The sequence below is a fragment of the Canis aureus genome, chromosome 7 (genome assembly GCF_053574225.1).
Source record: "Canis aureus isolate CA01 chromosome 7, VMU_Caureus_v.1.0, whole genome shotgun sequence".
Classification (NCBI taxonomy): domain Eukaryota; kingdom Metazoa; phylum Chordata; class Mammalia; order Carnivora; family Canidae; genus Canis; species Canis aureus.
Window position 1 is genome coordinate 64,718,641 of NC_135617.1, and position 20,603 is coordinate 64,739,243.

Consider the following 20,603-nt stretch of genomic DNA (forward strand, 5'->3'; position numbering starts at 1 on the left):
GGTGCTCAATAACTGTTTTCTTAAACTTTTAAAACTGAGATATAGTTTAGCCTTTAGAAGTATACAATTCAATGTTTGTTAGTATATTCATAATTTTGTGGAACTATCATTTCTATCTACTTCCAGAACATTCTCATTATACCCAAGGAAAACATCCATTAGTGGTCACTCTCCATTGCCCCCTCCCACCACAGCAACCACTAATCTACTTTCTCTTTTCTAGACATTTTATATAAATGGAATTATACAGTATGTGACCTTTTATTCCGTCCTCTTATACTAGCATAATGCTGTCTTGACAGCATTCATCCATATTGTGGGATGGATCACAACTTTATTCATTTTTAAGATTGAGTAGTAATTCCCTGAATTGATATACTACATTTGTGTACCCATTTGTCAGTTGATGGACATTTGACATCAACTGTCCATTTTTTGTCTAGTATGAATAATGAACATGAATGCTATGAACACTCGTGTATAAGTATTTGTGTGGACAACTATTTAATTCACTTTGGTACTACTTAGGAGTAGAATTAGATCATGTTGTAACTTTGTTTAACCTTTTGAGGAACTGCCAGACTGTTTTGCAAATAGCTGCCCCATTTTACATTCCCATCAGCAGTGCATAAAAGTTCTAATTTTTCCACATCCTTGCCAACATTTACTATTGCCCATCTTTTTCATTATAGCTATCTTAGTGGAGTGAGGTAGTTATCCCTTGTATCCCATCGTAGTTATCCCATTTTCAGTTGCATCTCCCCAATGACTAATAGTGTTGATGATATTTTCATGTGCTTATTGGTCATTTATATATCTTCTTTGGAGAAATACCGATTCACATTATTTCTCACTTTCAAATTGGGTATTTGATTTTTCATTGTTGAGTTGTAAGGGTTCTTTATAGCCTCTGTATACCAGATCCTTAGCTGATGTATGACGTGAAAATACGCTCTCTCATTTGTAAGTTATCTTTTTCACTTTCTTTGATGGTGCCCTTTGAAGCACAAGAGTTTTAAATTTTGATGAAATCTAATTTATTCATTTTCTCTTGTATTGCTTATGTTTTTGATATCATAACTAGAAAACCACCGCCTAATCCAAGGTCACAAAGATTTACACCTATGTTTTCTTTAAGAGTTTTATGGTTTTAGCTTTTACATTTACGTCTCTGATCAATTTTGAGTTGAATTTTTCATATGGTATGATATAAAAGTCGATCTTCATTCTTTTGAAAATGGGTATCAGTTTTTCCAGCGCCATCTGTTGAAAAGACTGTTCTTTCCTTCATTCAATGCTCTGGCATCCTTGTTGAAAATCACTTGACCATATATGTGAAAGGTGATTTTATGGAACCACAATTCAATTCCATTGTTACATATGTCTATCTTTATGCCAGTACCATCTTGTTTTGATTACTGTAGCTTTGTAGTAAGTTTTAATATTAGGAATTGTGAGTCCTACACCTTTTTTCTTTTTCCTTTTTCCTTTTGAAGATTGTTTTAGTTATTCTGGGTCCCAGGTAATTCTAAATGAATTTTAGAATCACCTTGTCAGTTTCCACAAAAAGGGCGGCTGGGATTTTGATAGGGATTATGCTAAATCTGTAGTCAGTGTCAGTGTTGCCATCTTACCAACATTAAGTCTTCTGACCTATGAACACAAGATGTCTTTCCATGTATTTAGGTCCTCTTCAATTTTTTCAATTATGTTTTGTACTTTTCAATGTATAAGTCTTGCAATTCTTTGTTAAATTTATTCCTAAGTATTTTTATGATATGGTATATGGAATTGTATTTATAATCTCATTTTTGAATGGCTGTTCGTTCCTATTGTATAGAAAAGTGATGAATTTTTAAATATTGATCTGGGATCCTACAATCTCATTGAATTCATTTATTAACTCTGTTTTTTTTTTCATGGACTTCATAGGGTTTTCTATATACAAAATCATGTTATCTGCAAACAGAGATCACTTTACTTCTGGTCTAACGGCCCCTGTCTAGCAACCTCCAACACAGAGCTGAATAGAGGTGGTGAGAGCAAACATCCCTAACTTTCTCCTGATCTTTGGGGGGAAAGCATTCAGTCTTTTACCATTAAATATGATGTTAGTTGTAGGGTTTTGGTAGGTCACCTTTATCAGGTTGAATAAATGTTTATTCCTTTTTGTTCTTATTGTGAAAGAGTATTGGATTTTTCTCAATGCTTTCTCTGCCCTTATTCAGATAATTAGTGGGTTTTGTCCCTTATTCTATTAATATGGTATATTATATCGACTAATTTTCATATAACCAATCTTGCAGTCTTGGGATCAATCCATTGGTTGTAGTGTATATGGTGCCAGATTTAGTTTGATAGTAGTTTGTTGTGGATTTTTACTTCTCTATTCAGAAGGGATATTGGCTTTCTTGTGATATTTTTTGTCTGGACTTGGTATCAGGGTAATACTTGTCTCATAGAATGAGTTGGGAAGTGCTTCCTCCTCTTTTACTTTTTTGGAAAAGTTTGTGAAGAATTGGTGTGATTCTCTAAATGTTTGGTAGAATTCACCAATGAAGCCATCTGGTCCTGGTATTTCCTTTGTGGAAATTTTTGGTTACTAAATCAGTATATTTAATACTCCTTATAGTTCTACTCAAGTTTTCTGTTTCTTCTGAGTCATTCCAGTACTTGTCTCTTGATAATAATTTGCTTACTTCATTCAGATTATCTAATCTGTTGGCATAATCATTCATAGTATTCCCTCATGATCTTTAAAATTTTTGTCAGATCAATAGTGATGTTCCTCCTGTCTCCTGTCATTCCTGGTTTTAGTAATCTTAAGTCTTCTCTCCTTTACTCTTGGTCACTCTGAAGATTTGTCAATTTTGTTTTCTTTTTTCTTTCTTTCTTTCTATCTTCCTTTGTGTGTGTGTGTGTGTGTGTGTGTGTGTGTGTGTGTGTGAAGTAATGGCATACATTATCTATTATGGAGGCTTTCTCTTTTCTTATTTAAGGTTCTATTTCTCTCATAACCCTCAGGACTCACTTCCATGGTTTGTCTAACAAGTTCTGGGAGTGAACTTCCCTGTGCAGTATATACTTTATTTCTCTTGTCATCAAATGTTCACTTACCTGTTTATGACTTTGGGCAAGTTACTGATCATCAAATTATATTTTCTGAACTTTTTAAAAGGATAATTTAAATTAACCTCCTTGCCCATTTCACAGTCTCGTGGAGTAGGGGGTACTTAGGGGGTACTTAGGCTCAATATATTACCAATATTTTAACTTTTTTTTTTACTAGTGGTTGTTAGATAGGTGTTTGATGATGTTTTCAAAGAAGATAACTTCTAATTTGTTGATTTTTTGTTGTTTTTTAATACCCTATTTCATTTTTTCCCACTGAAATATTTATTATTTTCTCTTTTTTTTGCTTTGAGTTTAATTTGCTTTTCTTTTATTTAAATTCAATTAACCAATATATAGTACATCATTAGTTTCAGATGTAGTTTTCAACAATTCATCAGGTGCATATAACACCCAGTGCTCATCCCACCATGTGGTCTCTTTAATGCCTGTCACCCAGTTACCCCAAGCCCCCACCTCCCTCCCCTCCAACAACCCTCAGTTTGTTTACAAGAGTTGAGTCTCTCTCTTTTTTAAAGATTTTATTTATTCATTCATGAGAGACAGAGACAGACAGACAGAGAGAGAGAGGCAGAGGGAGAAGCAGGCTCCATGCAGGGAGCCTGATGCGGGACTCGATCCCGGGACTGCAGGATCATGCCCTGGGCCGAAGGCAGGTGCTATAAACTGCTGAGCCACCCAGGGATCCCCAGAGTTAAGAGTCTCTTGTGGTTTGAATCCCTCTCTGATTTTTTCCCATTCAGTTTTCTCTCCCTTCCCTTGTGGTCCTCTGCACTATTTCTTATATTCTGCATATGAGTGAAACTATGATAATTGTCTTTCTCCAATTGACTTATTTCACTTAGCATAATACCCTCCAGTTCCATCCATGTCGATGTAAATGGTCTTTTCCAAAGGCTGAGTAATATTCCATTTTGTGTGTGTGTATATATATATTTTCCAAAGGCTGAGTAATATTCCATTATGTGTGTGTATACACACACACACACACACACACACACACACACACACACACACATATATGTATATATATCATATCTTCTTTATCCATTCATCTGTCGATGGACATTTTGGCCCCTTCCACAATTTGGTTATTGTAGACATTCCTGCTATGAACATTGAGGTGCAGGTGCCCCTTCATTTCACTACATCTTTATTTTTGGGGTAAATACCCAGTAGTGCAATTTGCTCTTCTTTTCCTAGTTTCTTAAGGTAGAGGTTTAAGTTATTGACTTGCAATCTTTCTTCATTTTTAACATAGGCCAATAAATATTTTATAAATTTTCCAAATGGTTTGGAGCAACTGGACTGACTAACATTGGAAAATAAGGAAGCTTTGTCATGAGAGGAACTCCCAAAAGAAGGGGGATGCAGAGGGTGTTATAGGAAATGTTGTTGCAGGTAAGAAAGTATGATTACACTTTGGTGGTTTGGGGTTTTTTGTTTGTTTGTTTGTTTGTATTTAAGAGACTTTAATAAGAATTCAACTGCCTTTCCATTTCTTTCCAAAATTAAGCTTGTCTTTCTTTCACTTTGTTTTTTCCTGTTTAAAAAATTCTTTTTTCTAAATAAGTAATATATGCTCATAGTGAAAGCACCGGGAAATACAGGAGAGTATAAAGGAGAAAATACTCTGTGTCTCTCATGAATGAATAAATAAAATCTTTCAAAAGAAGAAAATGAAAATCATAAATAACCCTCCCTAGATTTTAATTCTAATCTTTTTAATATGCATAATCCACAATAATTTACTCTCATTTTAAAATTTAGAATGTTCTGAAAACTGAAAGTTTTGCACAAAATCATTGTTGTGGCAAACACTGACCTGACTGCGTATATGAGGTTATTTATAGACTTTATTTATCCCTATCTCTATGAATATTAATACTCTTATCTGCTGTATATTATATAATATATGAAATATTACCTTTCTAAAAGCTGGAATATTCTCATTTCTGAAACATATCTGACCCCAAAGGTTTTGAATAAGGGATTGTAGATCTATTTGTATTAAAAATTATATATATATATATATACACATGTTGTATTATGTGTGTGTACATATATATATATATATATACACATACTCATTTATGTTATTTTAAATCTCTACTTCTTAACAGTATACTGTGAGCATTTTACTGTCATTAAATATTATTGGAAAAGTTTTTAATGGTGGCATGGTATTCCATTATGATGATGCATCTTTGTTCATTCAACCTCTACCCTTTTGTATATTCAAGACATTTTCAATTTTTCAACATTATAAATAGCACGAGAGTAAACACTGTTGTATATAAATCTTAATATGAAAAAAAAATAAATCTTAATATGTATCTCTTGGAACACTCTTAGAAGAAATCCATACATATAAAATAGTTAAGACAAAGCATACAAATATTTTAGATTTGTGATATATACATTAAAGAGAATTGTAAGTATCGCTAGCTAAAATGGATGCTGTCATTCCAAGCTCACATGTCTATCCTCTTTTGCATTTTTAAAAGATTTTATTTATTTATTCATGAGAGACACACAGAGAGACAGAGGCAGAGACACAGGCAAAGGGAGAAGTAGGCTCCATGCAGGGAGCCTGATGTGGGACTCAATCCCAGGACTCTGGGATCATGCCCTAAGCCAAAGCCAGATGCTCAACCACTGACCCACCCAGGCATTCCTCCTCTTTTGCATTTTATTGAAGTTTCAAAACTTCATCCGGTCAATCTGCTTTGGTTTTGGATTCTGGTATTATGATTAAGAAAATCTTAGCTACCCCTATAGTATCAATATATTCTTTTTTTTCTTTTATAGCTTTATTAATCTAGAATTAACTTTGGAATTAAAAGTGAGATAAAATTCTTACTTTTTTCCTAAAGTTAACCAGCTATCCCAATGATGTTTATTGACTAATCCATTTTCCCTCTATTGATTTGAAATGTGAACCTTATCATAGACTAAGCTATTATAGATACTAGAGCCTAATTTGAGGCCTTTCATTTTGCTTCATTGATCTGTTTATCTATTCTGAGCCAGTTCACACTGACTAAATTATTGCCATTTGATAAAGGTTTACAAATATGGTGGTGCTTGTTCCCAATTATTCTTTTTCCTTTTCAAAGCTTTCTTGGTTATTCTTCTCCATTCATTGTTCTAGATGATCTAAGATCCCTATACTATCCAATTAGAACAGAAAATACAGTTGGAATTTCAATTAGACTTGTATTCAATTTATATATTAATTTAGAGACTATTGATATCTTTACAAAATTGAATCTTTACACTGGCAATGTGGTTTAACTCTCATTTATTCTATCCTACTTTTACACCTCTAAGAAAGTTTTATAGTTTTCCTCTGATAGGTATTTTAAAAATTATTTCAGTTTTGTTTTTATTGCTATAGTGAATGAGATTTTTTACATTTTATTTTACAAGAATGCTCCATTAATTTTTTTATATATTTATTTTGATCAGCCACCTTGCCAAACTATCCAGTTAAATCTAATAGTTTTTCAGTTGATTCATCTGTGGTTTTAGTTACATTGCCTGAGAGTAATGATGGTTTTTGTCCCTACTTTCCAGTAGTTATATCTTTTATTTGTGGTTCTTACAAGCCATTAGCTACATCTTCCACGACAATGCTAAATAATGGTGGTGATGGCAGATATCTTTATCTTATTCCTGACTTTAATGTTTTAGTTGTTATCCAGTAAATAAAATGTTGATGTCTGAAGTTCATATTCACTGTCGTATTAATAAGATATTCTCTGTCTCTGCTTCTTAAAAGTCGAATACAAATGTTGAATTTTTGTAAAATGCCTTTTAGCATCTATCAAGGAAATAATATGATAGCCTATGGAAAAGCCTTTTACTTACTGTTGTGATGAAATTTCTTACTACTGTATCTTTCTTATATTCACCCATGCATTCCTACGTGGTCAAGGCAAATTATTATTTTTTTGCATGTTATTTTTTTAATGTTATAATGTTATAATGATTTCTTCTTGCTTTCATTTTCGTTAAGATCTTTACATTTATATTGATAAGTAGGGTCTATCTGTAGTTTTCTTTCTTTTGTGAAGTTCCTAAGTTATCTGTCTATATCAAGATAATGCTATTCCCTTAAAATAAAGAGGAAAATGTGCCCTCTTTTTCTGTGTTCTGAAATGGAATAAAACACGTGAAATTTGTAAAGGATTTACTAAAAATATTGTCCAAGCCCAGAACCTTTGCTGAGGTCATAATTTAAAAACTTCTCATTTTTCTCATCTTGATTATTGATGTATACAGGTTTTTCTACCTTTTCTGAGAAACTTTTGTAAATTTGTATTTTTCTACAAACTTGTCAATTTTAATGACATTTTTAAGGTTATTACCATAACTATATACAATTCTTTTATTTAAACTTTTTCATCTGTGTGTTTTTTATACCAATTTTCTCATTCCTTCTTCCGTATATTTGTGGGTTTGTATTTTACTTGTTCTCTTTCATTTATATTTGGATTCTATTTTCAAACCCATTCTCCCTCTGGGACCCCTCTCTCCCTTCTCCAGGCTCTAGTAGGGTTCTAGTAGGGTTCTCATGCCATTTGTCCCTTCTCCCTCTTGCCCAGGCACCCAGTGCTCCTGGGCAGAATTTATTTGCTCTGAGTCTCTCAACTGCGGAGTCTGACAGGCACCTGACAATATCCATAGTGAGAAGTTTTTCTTTTCTTACAAAACCTTTTTGACTCAAGCCCATCCCTCAAGGTGCTGTCTGGTAACTGCTTAATTCATCCAATGAAGGCAGGGAGAGGAAATGAAAGAGCACACCATTGTAGTGGGATTTGGAAGCCCTGAGATAAAGCCTGAATTGGATCTATCCCCAACTAGCTGTCTGATCCGATCTTCAGACCTTAGTTTCTCTAGCTATAAAATAAGGTATTTGAATTTCAAGATTTCCGGCCTATTCACTTTGAGCATTCTATGATTATCTATTATCCAGTTACCCAAATAAAATATTTGTGGTTGAGACTAGATTAATATGTTATTCTGTCTATATAATAGTTTCATTTTCACAGCTATTTTAGGGATTTTTAATCCAAAGCAGTGAAGAGCATGAGATTTTCTAGCATTCTTAAAAACTATTCAGCAAAGAGTTCATTATAAAATTCATTGGGTCCTTCAGGATCAAATCTATTCTGTTTTATCTTCCTAACAAAGTAACCAACAGAAACTTGAATGATTGTTGCAAAAACTAAAGTCATGGCAAGAAATGGAAATCACCAAATTTCCAAGTAAAGTAGTATGATAACATGTAATAACACTAAAGGTAATAGCACAGTTCCAGCCTTATGTATTCATTTAATGTCATGGTTATAATATCTCCCAATGGAGACCTTGAGTTTCTTAATTCTGTTTTTAAGCCCTTGTCCTAGACAACAGCACTATTTTGAGGTAACATGTAAAATTGTAATTCTAGTTGGAAACACACCTATCTTCTAGGAACAATATTGCCTTCTAAGACATGCCTCCACTCTAGCTCCATACATGTAGTTCCTGCTATGAACCTATCTCTGCAGCAACAGTTCACTGATTGGCCCAGAAAGGAGCACATTACCAAATCAAAACCAATGAATTTCTTCTCTTGATATTTGGACTTGGGACCAAGAGAGTAAGGGGACTTTCCTTACTGCTAAACTTACTGAACAAGTAAGCAGTGAAGATCATGAGCAACCAGAGACCAAGAGTTCTGTCACATAGAGATTGGCTCATAGTAAGACAGAAAAAAGGAACCCATAAGCAGAGAGAAATGGGGGTAGCCAGACAAAGCAATGGGACAAAGATCCATAGAGGAAGACATCTGAGAGAGATCTGCAAACTACAAGGCTGCAAGAGAGGCATCACTCTTAGACCAATGAAGATGACTGGCACATTGCCATAGATTCCAGAGCAACACAGCCTACATTAATATGGTTAATGAGACTTAACCAAGAACAGTTGCTATTAGAACCTTGGAGCTTTTTACATTGGGTACCAGTGCTCAGACTGAAGAAAGTGATCATTCAAACATGGATCCATATAGAACACAGAAGGGTGTGGTGACAGTGAACAGAGCAAAGTCAAGATGCGGAAAGAAGGAATGAACAGAGACCCATGCTATCCTAAGCTAATGGTTTACAGTAATTTCTTCATGCAGGACATCTGGTGAATACTTGGAGAGGACTGAACTGCTTTTATATCATTTTATGTTAGCATTAAAATGAACTCAATGCAAGTTTTATTTCATAGGGTAGGGTTAGTTATTCATAATCAATCACTTTTATGATCTTTACAAAAAGACATAAATGAGTTAACCCAATAAGGTATTAGTTATAGAGATCTGAACCTGAAAGATACCAAATGGCAATTCCAAACACATTCTGATGTCCAGGGTATGAAGAGCAGATAAACAGCCTTCTTACAAATAGCCATCTTATAAGGGGTGGCTCAATCCTACCAAGATGTGCTCTGTTATCATCCAGGTCCTCATCCACTGGCCTTACTGACTCAGTAACTGCTCTCATCACTTATGTATTTCTAACTCCTTGCCCTGCCTCCTCCTCCTGGAGCAGCTTTCTTTCTATCTCCTACTATCCCACCTGATGAAATTTTATATATTTTCTAGATCCTACTCAAAATATCATCACTGTGACGCTTTCTTTGCACCCCCTGCAGCCTGAGTAGCTCTGAATCTTGTAGTCAGGTGTGTCTGTCAGAGTTACAGCATTGTCTCAATTACATGCTTACATGTCTGTCTTTCCCGGCTATGTTGTATTCAATCTCTTGAATACTTCTTGAATCTCACTTGCTGCCTATACTACAGGGTTATTAAATGAATAATTACTGTGTGTCATAACAATGGTTATAGTTTTTGAATTTGTGACAAAATAGACTTTTCTGTAATTTTATATAGACATGGCAATATCCCTGTATGTTCATTCTTGTGAGTCTGCTATCCATGTGATATATTCCTCTGCTCACAACTTAAAAAAAAAAATAGCAAAACTAACATTAGTGTGTTCCTCTCTGCACAAAGTTACCTGTATCATACCCACACTCAAGGAGATCTGAAAAGGGAGCAAAGAGTTTGATATTTTATCTAACTCAGCTTTGTCCTTCTAAGAATCAGTTATGAAATTATGAAAGGCAATGTTTAATAAGACAAAAATATGGCAGTTTTGCTAAATGGCATAGATTTCTGGTCATACCCAGCTTCAGTTTCTTGGCCAGTGCATCAATTTGAATGGTAGGATCAGATCCCATGGACAGGAAACATATCAAAGGTGTCCGTGTATCACTTTCTTCCCAAGTTTTCTCCAGATTTAAGATAACCGGTTCAGTGTACTTCTCTTCCAAAGAATCTGCAATATACTTTCTTGCTTGAAAAACAGTACGGTCTGGGCACCAAGACCTAGAGATGAATACAAGTTAGAGGGGAAAAATTTTTTTTTTAAATCACATCAGTGGTAGGGTGCCTCGGTAGCTCAGTCCATTAAGCATCCGACTCTTGATATTAGCCAAAGTCATGAGCTCAAGGTCACGAGGTCAAGTCCCACATCAGGCTCCAAGCTGAGTGTGGAGCCTGCTTGAGATTCTCTCTATCCCTCTTCCTCTGCCCCTCCCCCACCTCGCTCACATGCACGTGCTCTCCACCTCTCTCTCCAAACATAAATATTTAAAATATTTTTAAAAATCACATCATTAATTATCCCTAGTCCCTGAAGCTACCAACTTCAAGTAAGCAATTCCTCATTCAGACTAACACACAGGAGAGCATGCTCATTCTCTGATATTTATCATGTGCCTACCACCCATCAGGCCCCACTTCAAGTGTGGGGACTTAGCAGGGACACAGGGGAGATGTTCCTCTGCCAGCTCCTGAACATGATGCGGGGGCCATCCTGCTGCACATTCTGAAGCTCTGCAGTGTTCAGGGGAGACTTAAATATATACAGCAACCTATCAAATAAATATCATTTGATATTTTATATTTTAGATCATAGACAAGCTCTACAGATTATTTGCTAATAGATTGCACTCTTCATTTGACATGGAGTCAATTGTTAAATGATGGGTAAAAGAGACATCTATTAAAAAAAAAAAACACAAAACAAAAACAACAAACAAGTAGCTCCTTCCTCCTCTGCACATCATAAGGTCACCACTGCTGACCACTCTGATTACCCTCAAAAAGCAGACAACATCGAGGAAACAACTTGTTCGAAGAAATGCAAGCTCAAGTGTATAATGTTAGGAAGACAAAGACTACTCCAAAATAATCCTACATCTTTTTGTTGTCCTTTTGGTGGTCCCATCTACCTCCCATTCCACCCTCCTACCTTGGCCATCAATCACTCTCTCACACACACATATATATACACACACACACACCCCTCCCTTCCAGTATGGAAGCCTTCTTTGAGCTACTGGATATTTAGAAAATATGAACAGTGAGAAAGAAAAGAAAAGAAAGAATTTTCTTCCTTATCATCAATTTTGAAATTTCTTTCCATTTTTAATAGCCAAAACAGCATTTATACATTTAAATAGGCAGGTCTTGACTTTTTTTCCTCAGGAAAAATGGAATTTCAGCTTATAGACTAATTGCCTTGCAACTCTGTGAGGTACATTTTTTTTTTTAGGAAGTAAATTCAACAATAAATGATCCACTCAATGGTAAATGATGAACAAAGGGAATAACAAAGGCATATTTTTCATGGTTTTTGCTAAAAGCCCCATCATTAATACATTCCCTGCCACCATCACCATTTTATTTGCTTGTCAAGGAACTAGGAATTGCCATCTCAAATGGCAATTTGGAAGTGCACACATTTATAATAACCACTGGGACACACTGAAGTAAACTTACAGAGGTAAGATCTGTAATTTGACAAGATGACGAGTGATGTTTCTAGATCTGATAATACCTATTCTCACCTGATAAGTAAAAGTTTGCGGCAGGTATCGAGTGAATCATTATATCCATCAGGGATAATTTCTTCCTCTGGAGCATCTTTATCAAACCAGTTTTTCCATCCTTTCTCATTACGAGATATCTAAAATAAATAAGCCAATTAGCAAGCCATAAGAATAGATGCAGTTGGAATATATTGGAGAGAATTCTGAATAACCTTAGAGGGTCATTCTTTATAGGCAGGTAGTTTTTCAAACATAACCACACAGTTTACTTTTTTTTTTTTTTTTCAGAATCAGTGACTCAAGGAACGTGGGTATTACTATTCCCTTTCCATTTTCCATTGCTTTTCTACATTATTCACTGAAATTATGACTGTGTGTCAATTACACCAACTGATTGGACAGGAAAAAAACACAGACCAGGATTTTACAGCCTGCCAATATATTATTGGCATTTTGGGACAGATTATATTAGGGGAGCAGTCCCGCACACTGTGGGATTGTTAGCAGCATCTCTGGCCTCTACTAGATGCCAACAGTATCCTTGTCCCTAATTCATGACAATGAAAAACAGCTCTAGATATTCTCAAATGCTCTCCGGGGGGTGGGGGGGGGTGGAATAAAGTCATTCTTGGTTGAGAACCACTGATACTGACCATTCTGATAACCGAATCTCTAAATGTTGACCTCTACTTAAAATAGTGACAGATGACAAAGTCTAAACTTTTATTTTCTCAGTGATTCTTTGCCTCGAGACCTTACATCTAAGAATAGAAGAAGTTTCTGCAAGAGCTGGTCTCAAATACCTATTCTTTCAGAAGCATGGCAAGAAACTCCAGTTTTCAGAAGCATTAAAAGGCACTCCCTGAAGCCCCAGTACTGACAAAACCAATTACAAAAACAATAGATTGATGAGTCTGATGCTGCCACTGAGCAACAAGCAGGCTGGATCATTTAGACAGTGTTTGTAAGCACGTTTTCAAAGCCGGGGTCAGCACTAAAAGCAAATAGCGAATACGAATAGAGCAGGTATTATGTGCCAGACCCAAGAATTGTATTTTTACCCAGATTATCCTCGTTTTTCACGGAGGCACAGAGAGGTTGAATAACTGCCCAAAGTCCACGCCATGCAAACAATTCTTCATGCGGGATGCAGGCTGGGTGCAAATGAAGAGCAAGACAATTGCTCAGTAACTAGGTTACAGTTTCTTCCCCAGGCACTCAAAGGAGGAGGAGGATTTCTGAAACATTTTACGCCTGCCTGCCATCTTTCTCCTGAAGATTGCAGTGGCTTCCCCAAGTTGGCTGCTCCCAAAGAATCTGCCGGGGACACTTGGAGCTCCACTCCTACTGCAGGGGCACCTGCACACTTGCCCACACCGCCCCCTGCAGGCCTCCTCTGCCTGCTGACGGGCCTTGCACCTGCTCATCTGAACTCTTCTCTATAGAGCCTCCAGGGTGAATCGCATCTGCAAGGAGCAACAGGATAATCCTCCAGCCTCTGGCTGTCCGCCTCCACTTTCCCCAGGCACTAAACAGTTCAGCCTGAGATGCCAAAGCAGGCAGCTGCTGTTGGAGGCTATTTTTTGCTTCAGTTCCTGACACCCATTTAGCTGGGAGACGGATCCCCTTCTCTTTCTGCCCTTTTCCCCCATAGAGACGCCAAACTGATGGCCACGGGATGGCAGGCCCCATGAACTTGTGCAACTTTCCTGAGAATGACCACTCCCCTCACTTCTGGCCCATCCCATGGTGAGTTGGAGAGATAAGGGAAAGAGCATAAGGTCAGACACCAGCTTCGCCATTTAGTGGCTCCGCAGCCTTGGGCAAGTCCTGAACCTCTCTGAATCTCCGTTTTCTCACCCATAAAGTGAGGTCAATACTATTTCCCTTGCACAAAGTTGTTGCAAAGTACTTATCCTATTGTTAAGCAGTAGTAGTTACAAGATTCTACACCATGGGGAAATAAGTTCTAATTAACAGAGGCAAACCATAATGGGTATCCCAATATCGATATAACCCGTCAGCAGAGGGCACAGGTATTGAGTGCTTTTTCCCAGTGGTGCTCCTGAGGTCTCCTTTATCAGTCTCCTGCCAGACTCCGACCACCTTATTTCTTCCCAAAGTATTTGTCTGTGCCTAATTGCCCACTGCAGATGGAAGCCAGGGACCCTGACCCAGCCATGGCTGAAAAGGTAAAGAATCTCCATAATGTTTCAGAAATGCCACTAAACAGACATACCTGGTATATGCTGGGCTGGGGGGAGGGGGTGTGTGTGTGCAGAGGGGAGGGAATCACGTGATGATTCAGCATGAGGTCTCTGCCAACTTGTAGTCAACGCATAGCCCCAGTTATCCATCACCAGCAACGCCAACAAAGATGACTTTAAGCAACTGTCATCGCATCAGTGACAGGCGGGTATCGCCAACTAACTTCAGAAAGAATTATCTTTATGCTGAGTTGCACAATTGTTTTCCAGTGAGAACCGAATCAACAATGAAGCCACAGTAACACATTTACACTTTCAAACTAGAAAAGCAACAGGTGAATCGGGACCTGTTTTACCATTATCCTTCACCATTTTATATTTCCACCATGAAAACGATTGTTTTAAAAAGGACCCCAACCTCTTTATTTGTTTCAAATTTCAGTTTGCACAATTTATTTAATCAGAAGCAGCAGTAAAAATGTAAAAACATAGTCTATAACAAAATAGTCTAAAATAAAAGGGTCCACTGGTTCTGACAGCTTGAGTTAAGCAGACTCATAAATGACCCAGCCCACGATACAGGAGGAAAAGGCAGTCACCTGCACCTATGACAAGGCTCCTTCTGATATTCCGCATCTAAAATCGCCCACAGAAGCTTAATGCCTTAAAGCTACACTGCTGCATTGAGCCTTTTGCATACAGGAATTGACACCAGGGGGCCCCAATTTAAATGGCCCCAGGGCCACTTGGGTGGCTCAGTCGGTTAAGCATCTGACTCTTGGCTTCCGCTCAAGTCATGATCTCAGGATCGTGAGATCAAGCCCCAAGTCAGGCTCTGTGCTCAGTGCAGAGTCAGCTTGAGATTCTCTCCCTCACTCTCTGTTCCTCCTGCTTGTGTGTGCCCTCTCTCTCAATTAAATGAACAATCCTTTAAAAAAAATGGCCCCAGGTATGTTTGGGTTTCCAGATCTGTACCTTTATCCAGCCCTGTTACCTGGTTCATAATTTCTGCAAACTGTGGAAGTTTACTCAGCTCCACAAGATTCAGCCAGGTCATATCAAGGATCCAGCGAAACGGCTTGGGAGGGCAGGCTTTCAGATCCAGAGCTGCTCCCCCTGGGGAAAGGTGTCAGCAGGAATCAGGTCAGTGTATGCTTCACTTTTAGACACATTCTCCAAATAACAGAAGTGAGGTAACCATATTACAGAGAAAATGGGGGAAATCATCACAACAGAAAATGTGGCTATCTTTTTTTGGTCCATTTCCTTCAAGTCTTAGTGTTTTACTTTCTGATTTACACCACCTTATAAAATACAGATGGCAACTCCTTGTCATTTCTCCCTGCACCTAATTTTTCTCAGGTGGCCGCAGCTGTTTGCATTTTTATAGTTTTTAAAAAAATAATCAATTTTGTGAAATTTACAATGTTGATGTCAATGAATAGTTTTAACTTTTCATGGGTGATTTTAAAAATCACCTCTTAGTCTTAACTCCTCCAGAAGTTTGATACTCAATACTATTTTTTACCAGGTCAAAAAGATGGAGAGGATTACAATACTTCTGTGGGTTTTTAAGGGAGTAACTCATGTTCAGATCATTAACTCAACATATATTTACTTAGCATTCTCTGTGTATCAGCATATTCCAGACACTGGGGATAAAGCAGAAAAAAAACCACACAAGGCCTCTGCTCTTAGAGAATCTAGCAGAGAGCATGAATTATAGCATTGGATCACATTTTGAAGCAAACCACAAATCAAATGAGCATACCCAATGGGGCAATCTTCCACTAAGATACATAATTATATTTACAGCTTCAAAATTCCTCTATTGCATGTCTTTAGTAACATGTTATTAGCTGTGTTGTTTAATTCAGATGTGTGCAAAACAGTGATTCTGAACTTTTAAATCCTATAATCCTCCTGAAGAACTCATTAAATGCCACCACTTCACGTATCAACCATTGGGCAAAAGAAGGAATGGAGGGGACTGCCCGCAGAGGCTGCTCTTCCTCTAGCACCTTCCTGAGAAAGTGAGTGAGCTGAAGTATTCTTTTCTCATAAATCCCTTTGTGCCACCTCTGGGTCAGTGGCTCTGAGCGCCACAACACCTCTAGAACAGGTCAGCCTTCTCTGGACACCACACCCCCATCACCCGGGGAAAGAGAAAGCTGTCCTCTCACACCATTTCTGCTGGTACCCAGTTTACTGATGGAGAAGCAAGTGCTAGAGAGCATCACCTGCAGACTCAAGGGACTCTGTTCCTCTAACTTAGAGACAAATGCATTTTCTTCTTGATTCTTTCCAAAAGCAATGTTTTCATGTGACTTTAACTTTTAACATTTAGACATCAGGAGAAGACACCTAAACCACAACCCGTGTTTTCAAATATCTTGGTGCACCTCCACTAAGCCAAAACAATCACAGCCCATCTTACTCCCCAATATATTCTGGCTCTGCCACTTGCCAGCTGCATAAACACGGACAAAGAACTCAATATCTTTCGGTCGCCTCTTCTGTCAAATGGGTGTATAATCAAATCTACCAGATTAGTTGCTGTGAAGATTAAAAAATGTCATGTATGTAGAAAGCTCAGAGCAGTCTTGGGCCATAGTAAGAACTATGTAATCATTAGCTGTTATTTTGACATTAGTTCTCTGTTTTGGAAGGCTCAGGTCAAATCCAGCCTGGAAGACAAGAGCAGACCCCCTAAGGTGTCTTTTTGTCCACGGTTTCTGACAAAAGAAAGATGGTATCTTTCTAAAATAGAGGCAGGGAAAATTTAGTTATATCAACTATTCTATAACGTGGGATTGTCCCTGGTATCTGTTTCATTTTTCAAAGTATTCTCACATTCTCAGTTGAAGAAGGAAGTCAAAGGCACCTTCTAAATACTGCAGAAAAGAAGTAGGAATTGACACAAAGGGACAGTCATTCCTAGATCAAATATTTCTGCTATGATAAATAAGTCTTTCTTCTTCCCCTCTTAACTACTGAGTTAAAATGATAAAAAAAAGTCAAAGTCTAAGGGCTGTATTTGTTAACTTTGTAAAAAACTTTGAAAACAAAATCATGTATCCTTTTCATAAAAATAATTTGGTTAAAATATAAGCCAGCTCAAAACTAATACAAACTGTACAATAAACCAATTTTGTTTGTTTTTCAAAAAATAAACCTCTTTTACTGCTGAGCTGATTGTACTTCTGTCAACAACCTATCATACAATCCCAAATTAATCTTTTTAAAGCACTGCTCTGTTCATGGTACTTCCCTGCTCGTAAAACATTCGATGGCTTCCTATTGCCAACTAAATTAAATTCAAACTCTTCTCACTGGCTCTCCTGGCTCTCCTGGCCTTGTGCAATCTGGCTCTCTCTGACTCTATGGCTTTATGAAGCAAGATCACAGACACACTCTCACCATGACCCAGATGTGCAGCCTTTTTAATTTTTCTGTGACCACTCCAATCCTCCTCACAAATTTCTTCCTCATTGTGTTCATCAGTCTCCTCTGGTTTACATCCTATCCCTCGAAGAATCCAGTCTCCATCAGGTAATGGCTCTGGTTTGGCTGGGTGGGTGAGGGGAGAGATGAGTGGACTGGGATTGGGTCGGGATGGGGAGGATGCCTCAGATCCGCATGCTGCCCTCCAGTCTCTGCCATGGGCTGGGATTCGTGTACTGTGTCCTCTGTGCTATGACAAATCCTGTCTGACCTACAGGGGCATTGGGCTGCTATCCACAGAGCACTGGTCTTTTGTGCCCAGGAATAAAGTTCTGCTGGCCTGCAGCTTCTTGGTTTTGAACTGCAGGCCCTGGCTGTACACCAGCCCTCTCAACATATCCACACCACACTTGAGCTTGCCACACATCAGGCTTATCCCTCTAGCCATTCCCCTCCACCAATGCCAGGTGGGATGTGGCTCCGGGCAGAATGCAGGGACATCTCCCATCTGGATGTTTCTCAAGAGCCTTTCTGTATCCACCCAAGGTTCTGCCTCAGGAGATTGGGAAGCGACAGGATCTGGGTACCTGACCTCCTTCTACCTTCGATTCTCTTGTCCTTCCCACCACCCATTATGGCCCAAAGAGACAGGTTTCCTTCTTCTTTCTAAATCCTATCTGGGGGGCTGTGTTGGCAGATGGGACTCAGGAAGCAAAGCCAGCTCACGGAGAAGGAAAGATCCAAAGTATACCCCTGATCAAACTTGTGTTCCACAGTTAGAAGGCTTTGCTATAATTGAGGCTCATTTTTCTCCTGCTTCTGCCTAGATCCCCACAGATGTCAGCATCCTTCCTCCCCATGGCCTAGTGCCCTGGACACTGAGGCTGTGGCCCCTGGTCCAAGGGAAAGCTTCAAGGTGGCTGAGGTAAGTCAAAGGAGCTTTCTGGGTTTGGTAAATTTGGGCTCACTTTATTTAAACGTCACAGAGGCCACAAACCTGTATGCCTGGACCCTCCAGAAAGCCTGCCCGCCTCTCCCAGCTGGTACTTATCACTTCCCCTCTGAGCCCCACAGCCTCTTGTACATGGAGGTAGTAGGGGATGGTCTCTGAGCTCATACAACTGGTCAGTGGCAGACCCTGGCTCATTTCCCTGTACCACACTGCCTTATGTCTACGCTTGAAGACATCAACTTCTCCAGGTGCATTCAACCTGAGAAAAAATATGAACTGTATGACACAGTCCAGGTTCCTTTGAACTACAAGACATGAAAAGTCCAGAAATTTTAGACATTATGTAAGATCATTTGCAAAGCTTCTACAACAGTCATCTAACCTGAATCTGGGGAAGAAATGAACTAAAGTTGAGAAAGAAGATAATAGAGTAGTCAGTTATAGCTTCCTGCTTGTTTATTATAAATAGGAAACTGTAGGTACAAGTGTATCCTGTCGTATCCCCTTGTAGGATAAATTTAGAAATACTCTACCCTTTCTTTCTACATGTTATCTTTTATTCCTAGGGGTTTGGTTGTTATGCCCTATCTTTGCATCTGTCTGACTTCTTCTAAATTGTCTGGCATATCCTTTCTAACCGCTGGATATCTCAAATTCAACATGTGCGCATAGTTCCCAGAGCTGTTCAAAAACATTCAATTTTCCCTTCTTCCATGCACATGGGAAAAGTATGTATCCCTGCTCTCTTTGAAGCTAGCTGTGGCTGTGTGTCTTGCTTTGGCTAATGAAAAATGAGTATTTAAGTGACACATGTCATTCATGGAGTAACTTTTAGATGCAGGCACCCAATTTGTCTTATCCTGTTCCTCTGCCATAGTAATTATAGAAGCAATTCCTAGATGACCATGACAGGCATGTTGGAGAGAATAAATGAGAATCTACCACCCTTGTTGTGTCAAGCCATCAAAAGTTCAGGATTGTTTTCATGGCCACGAAACCTGGCCTCTCCTTTATATTCCCATTATCTTTACCGGGCTAAGTATTACCCGTGGCTGGGAAGATTATAATAAATTCCCTTGAACCTCTTATCTGCAATCCTATGCAAGCCTGCCAGGGTCATCTTCCTAAAAGATGGTAAGAGATTCCAGAAGGACTACATCTCCACCTTATACAACTCCTTGTCTCTCACAAGATCAAGAAAATCCTTCCTCTAGGAATCAAGGCTCAAAATTTACATGCCCCCTTCATTCATTCCTTTTCTGATGCTGCTCTATTTCAGCGTGGAAGGTCTCCTTCACTTCTACCTCTCCCTCACGGTCCTTTTTAAATGCCACTTTCTTCTTTTGGGGGGTGGGGTAGCCAGAAAATGTCTTATTAAACTTTATACAAAGAGCGAAAAAACATAAGAAATACATCAGAACATTTTTCCCATGGATCAAATCATCTGAAAAATTCACGGCTTATCCGACAACAGTATATTTTCCAAGCAGCACTTACTGGCCTCACCAACCACAAATCTCTCCTTCCTTTAGAACATTAAGACTTTGTTTTTAGCTCTCTTGTAGCATTTAGGGTTTTCTGCAATAATTTAAAAAATTATCTATATTCCCATTATGGGACTGCTTGCTGTGAAAACAATGTCTGGTTGATCCTTCTATCCCAACACTAGCAGGGTGGGCTTGCAGAGTATATGCTCAATGAATATTTGTTTGACTGAATTGAATGAAAATCTTCTTAATGATACTTTGAACCCGGAATGGAGATGAGCATTAAAGAGGATTAATTTCCAATATGAAATCCAAGGGTGCCTTTTTCAGTCTTAAAAGTCATTATACTCCCTTGCTCAAGGAATTGATCTCTTGCAATAGATAGAAAGCTCATCACCAGCCTCACTGCTCTTCTCTTTGGCATTTGGGTTTCCCAACCACAGG

At 38.3% G+C, this 20,603-nt stretch overlaps 1 protein-coding gene across 3 annotated transcripts in view; it reads right to left on the reverse strand.

Moving 5' to 3' along the window:
• The window catches only part of DNAH8 (dynein axonemal heavy chain 8), a 363,336-nt gene that overhangs the window by 66,490 nt on the left and 276,243 nt on the right, over positions 1-20,603 (reverse strand). For all 3 annotated transcript variants that reach the window (XM_077904163.1, XM_077904162.1, XM_077904164.1), the window contains 3 exons: positions 15,271-15,392; positions 12,088-12,206; positions 10,359-10,561 (listed from right to left, as the gene is read on the reverse strand). In XM_077904163.1, the coding sequence (XP_077760289.1) occupies positions 10,359-10,561; positions 12,088-12,206; positions 15,271-15,392 (444 nt within the window). The remainder of the gene's footprint in view (positions 1-10,358; positions 10,562-12,087; positions 12,207-15,270; positions 15,393-20,603) is intronic.